Genomic DNA, 4,698 nt, shown 5'->3' on the forward strand with positions numbered 1-4,698 from the left:
GCTGTGTAATCCATAAATACACCTCCTATGAATACATCACCTGTACATACAAAAGCTTTACTTTGTTCCTACTTTAATGAAAAAAACAACCCCAAACAAAGCACCGTCCATAAAACCTGTTAACAACTGCTCTTTGTGGGATTACTTGTCCAAGTGATCTGAACGTGACTGTGTGGATGACTGCAGTTAATTGTGTCCAAGTGTTCACATAAACTGGGACTTGAGTCAGGTTTAAGATTTCACTTTTAAATGTATTAATATAGGACATTTTCCACTACTTCAGATGTGTCAGCTGTGACACATACACACAATTGCACTTGCTAGTTAAGGAAATACGTGGCATACGGAGTCAAACTAGAAGCGTAATTATCAACCTGTGCTAGAATCCAGAGGATCGACACAGAAAAAGTGTAATATAAAATAGGGCAAAACATCTTTCGGATATTTTTAACCAATTCCCAGTAATCTAAATGTAGGTAAGTACCTAAACCAGAGGAGAGCTGTTCGACAGAAGTTTGGGAAGCCACCTCAAAGGACATACAAACTTCTCAACGCATTCTGAATTAATTCATACTTTTCTACTTTAAAATACCTCTGACAAAAAGCCGCAGTCCACCTGTAAGCTGCATGAACAGCCATTTTACATTTTCAATACGCTGTCAGAGCACTGTACTGACTGCCCCTTATTTCTCCAACGTTACACCCCGTGGTCAGGGTGTAGAAGAGTTTCCCCAGAAAAACTGCAGTCTGCGGTCTCTCACCCATTCCCATTCTTATGTTTAGGGACTGTACCTTCCGAAGCACCTTCCTGCTTCTAACGTGAACATTCAGTTTCATAAATGTATTTGTTTTACTTGGCAAGTCTTTATTTTCTTACAACATCCATTTATTATGCATGGTAACAGCCATTACATCTTCAAATAAAGGTAATAAATCATATATTTTAAGTGAAATACAATTTTCCACAGCATTCAGTAGTGTCGATTAGCGACATTTCTTACATCCACAGGAAGCATCCTGCTTCACCTCGTACTTCACTGCATACCCATGGGAGGTCATTAATACGCATCGCTACGGACTGCAGTGCCTTATTGCCTAATTACTGTTGCTAAACGTATTTCTCCTGATTTAAAAAGGGAGGGGAAAAGTGCTGTTGCACTAAGAAGTCTTGGGGATTTTTTTCCAAGAATCACACCTACAGTGTTACTGATTTGACCATATTTTCAGAACTCTTGAATTAAATAAAATTTTAAGAGTACACTTCACACACTGGCAGAATTTTAGATTAATGCTCAGAATTCTTATAGGGAACTTGTTCATTTCAGAAGCATAAATAGCAAATACAGTTACACAACCAATATTTGCAATGATATTTAACATCCTGCCTACCATGTGATATTGGAATCATGCCTCACACAAAAACACAGTTCAGTTCTCACTTGGGTTTGTGGACTAGGGTTTTTTCCTGTGGTTTGGTTGGGTTTTCAGATGAGGTCTGTTACTCCTGATTATTAACAGGATTACAAACCATAAGCTCTGCATTCCATACGGACACTTTGTCAGAAAATATATTATGCACATAAGGATAACCTACAGGAAGTCAAAACACAAGAGAACACCACAGTTCTCTTCTTTAGAGTTTAAATACAGACTTCTACTTCAAATCCAGTATTTTACACTTCATGTGTCTAAAGCTTGTAGTGGGACCCAATTCACTTTCCACAGTCTCCTAATGCAGGAGAGGAGGGAAAAGGCGGCACAGACGTGCATGCACATATGCGCAGTTCTTGAAAAGAAATGCCCTTCCCTCGGTGAAGTTTTTATACTGTAATGGTCAAGGCATGAAAAGTTCCTTCCACCTTCTACTTTGTGCCAAATAGGATCGTAAGAGCAGGAAGGAGACACTACCTGTTTTCTCCTGACCAACCTCTCCTCCCTTATTCTCATTCGGCGATATCAGGTGAGATGAAACTGTTGCTGATGCCTGAGAGGCAAGATTTTTGATGCCAGTATTTTGAATTCCTCCAAGATTACTACAAGCTTTGACTTCCACTCCTTTGGATACAGGTTTATTTGAAAGACCTGTAAGGTTAGACTGAAGAAAAAAAATAGAATAAATTAAGAGAAGTTATTATTCCTTCAGTTAAAAGTAAAAATATAAACCAATATTTTTTCTGTTTCAAAATACTAGGAAAAAAATTCAGTTCAATTTGCAAAGGTTTCCTAGGAGATATGGCCTTACCAATATAACACAGAAGTCCCTTAATGTAACTTCAAAGAACATGGGAAACACCTGCATTATTATATGAAGACTGTGTAGGCCTGCAAAAAGTAACAATGGAGTGACCTGGCATGGGTCAGTTTTGATCCTAGGCTTAGGAAAAATAAGGGATTACGTTATTAGGGACTCCAAATTGTAAAGGAATAGCCAACTAGGAGCAACAAGTGTGCTAGAAGAAAAGTCTCAGAGCAGTAAAGAGTCCACTTCAAAGGTTCTCTCCATCTCCACTGAATGGACACGTGGAGTTTCGGGACAGACTAGAGCCTAATTAAGTCTTAGAAGAACCTCTTCAGTCTTCTCTGTAATTTAATCAACTTCCCCACCATTTATACATGCCTGCAGAAGACCACAGACCATGCAAAAACCCTCAAGACAGGCCACTGTGTCTCTCCCCCTTAAGCAGAGGGGCCGTTACAGACCTTTCTGCTACTGCCTGCCAATGAGTCCAAGGTGCCGCAAACGGATCTGCCATGGCAGCGCATTCACACCAGGAAATTTAAGACTGAAGTTCCAGTCATTTCTACAGGAGCTAGGGGTGGGGGGAATTCCACATTAAAACAACCTACAATGGCACTTCAGACCAAACAATTTATCATTTCTATGTTGGTATGAACCACTTTCCTCAGCATCTATAATGTTCAGAAATTGAATGGTATTATTACCTCTTATTTATTTATTAATACCTTATATTTTTAGAACTTAAACTTACACTTTGCTTTCGCTAATCTGCATATTGAGCAATAAAAGGAAAGTTCCTTACCTTGGAAAACGTGGTACTGCACTGAAGACGTATGCATTTCACACAGCCTTTGTGCGCAGTAACTGTTTTCAGCGGTGATGTCAGTTGTCTTAAGTCATACTGGCAGATTTTTCCCCGGGAACATCCTATAGCCAAAGTAGTACCATCAGGCATGAAGTCTACTGTTGTCAGAGGAAAATCGGCTACTATTGATGTCAGTAACCTTCAAACGGGAGAAAGGACAGGATAAAGAAGCTTTTAGAGTTCAGAAGTCAGACAGAGCACCTAGAAAAATATATAGAAGCTTTCATAATTCAGCTATAGGTCAGTAATTCCACTTCTCCTGTTCCAAGTAAATTCAGCGAAATATCTTAAGGAACACCAGATGAGGCTTATACTAACGGTCCATGCCTAATAAATTAAAGCCTGCATATGCCCCAGAAGATTTCACCAGGACAGGATCCGATTGCCTTCACAACAGCAGTTCTGACACCCACATTATTTATTGGTATCACCATTTCCAGCAGCAGTCATACTACATACATCCTCTAGCTTCCCAGGGCTGTGAACTCAAATCTTCCCACAACTGCAGGAAGAACTAGTTCACATCCTTCTACTACATCCCTTCAAACTGGAGCCAGACTCCTGCTTTTGTTCAGCTAGAGGGAAAGCGCAACTCCCACCAGAACCAAAGTCTCATGAAATCACTTGCCATCCTACCCCGTTCCTGCTTTTCCAACCAATACTCTCCCATATTTACAGCTCACAATCCCAGCAACGCTGTGCACCAGTTACATCTTTTGTCCTGAACTGGAAAAGCAGGCCAGATAAACTTGGGCATCTGCTAGTCCTCACAGCCTGCACTGCCCCTCACAAAGCCTCGCTGCTGTGTATCGACAGGAAGAGCCCGTACGGAAGAACTCACAAGTGGTCACTCACACGCAGCACCTCCACTAGTTCCCGCACGCCTTGGGGTTTTTTGACTGGTTATTTGGTGTTTTCCATTTGTTTGCAAAACGGACTACAGGACAGGCTCTCCAGTGGTGAAATGCCAACCACGTGAACCATTCTGAACATGGTCTGAATTAAATACTTCATATGATAATCAGGTGTGCTTTCTCCATTTATAAAAAACAAACAAGGATCCAGTAAAAGTCAAAGGTCTTTAACATACTCACTTTTTACTTGAAGTGTCATAGAGAATAATTCTTTTATCCAAACCTACAGTTACAAGCAGCAGCTTGTTGACTGGAGAAAAGCAGATTTCTGAGGCTGGTGCTTTGTGAGTATTTTCAAAATTATGATATGGGGCCTGGGTATTTACATCCCAGAGAGTTACATTTCCACTGTCAGAAACACTGCCCAGCAAGGATTTCTTAAAGGATGAATATTTCAGATGTCGAACAGGCTGTAAAACAGACACACAGAATGAGTTGTAATCCCACTGTTAAACAACACATTAAATTATTTTATAAACACAGACACAGAGTGGGAACACAGATGTTACATTAAGTTGAAGTCGTTTAGAAAGGCTGACCAGTCTGAAAAATAAAAAGTAAAAACCTGTTCATTTCACATTGCAATGCCATTTGTGCTGTTTGGGGGACAGAGTGGGTTTGTTTACCTGTTTGGGGTACGTATGGTACCGTATGAGCTGGTGGGCAAAATGAAGGGGGGG

At 40.4% G+C, this 4,698-nt stretch overlaps 1 protein-coding gene across 1 annotated transcript in view; it reads right to left on the minus strand.

Annotated features, from left to right (window-relative positions):
• The window catches only part of NEDD1 (neural precursor cell expressed, developmentally down-regulated 1), a gene marked incomplete at its 5' end in the record, with an annotated part of 10,993 nt that extends 6,565 nt beyond the window's left edge, over nucleotides 1-4,428 (minus strand). Inside the window, 3 exons of the mRNA XM_010154660.1 lie at nucleotides 1,909-2,095; nucleotides 3,042-3,243; nucleotides 4,199-4,428. Coding sequence (XP_010152962.1) covers nucleotides 1,909-2,095; nucleotides 3,042-3,243; nucleotides 4,199-4,428 — 619 coding nt within the window. The remainder of the gene's footprint in view (nucleotides 1-1,908; nucleotides 2,096-3,041; nucleotides 3,244-4,198) is intronic.
• Nucleotides 4,429-4,698: the final 270 nt, after the last annotated feature.

Source organism: Eurypyga helias, unplaced genomic scaffold (assembly GCF_000690775.1).
Source record: "Eurypyga helias isolate BGI_N326 unplaced genomic scaffold, ASM69077v1 scaffold50326, whole genome shotgun sequence".
NCBI classification, from domain to species: domain Eukaryota; kingdom Metazoa; phylum Chordata; class Aves; order Eurypygiformes; family Eurypygidae; genus Eurypyga; species Eurypyga helias.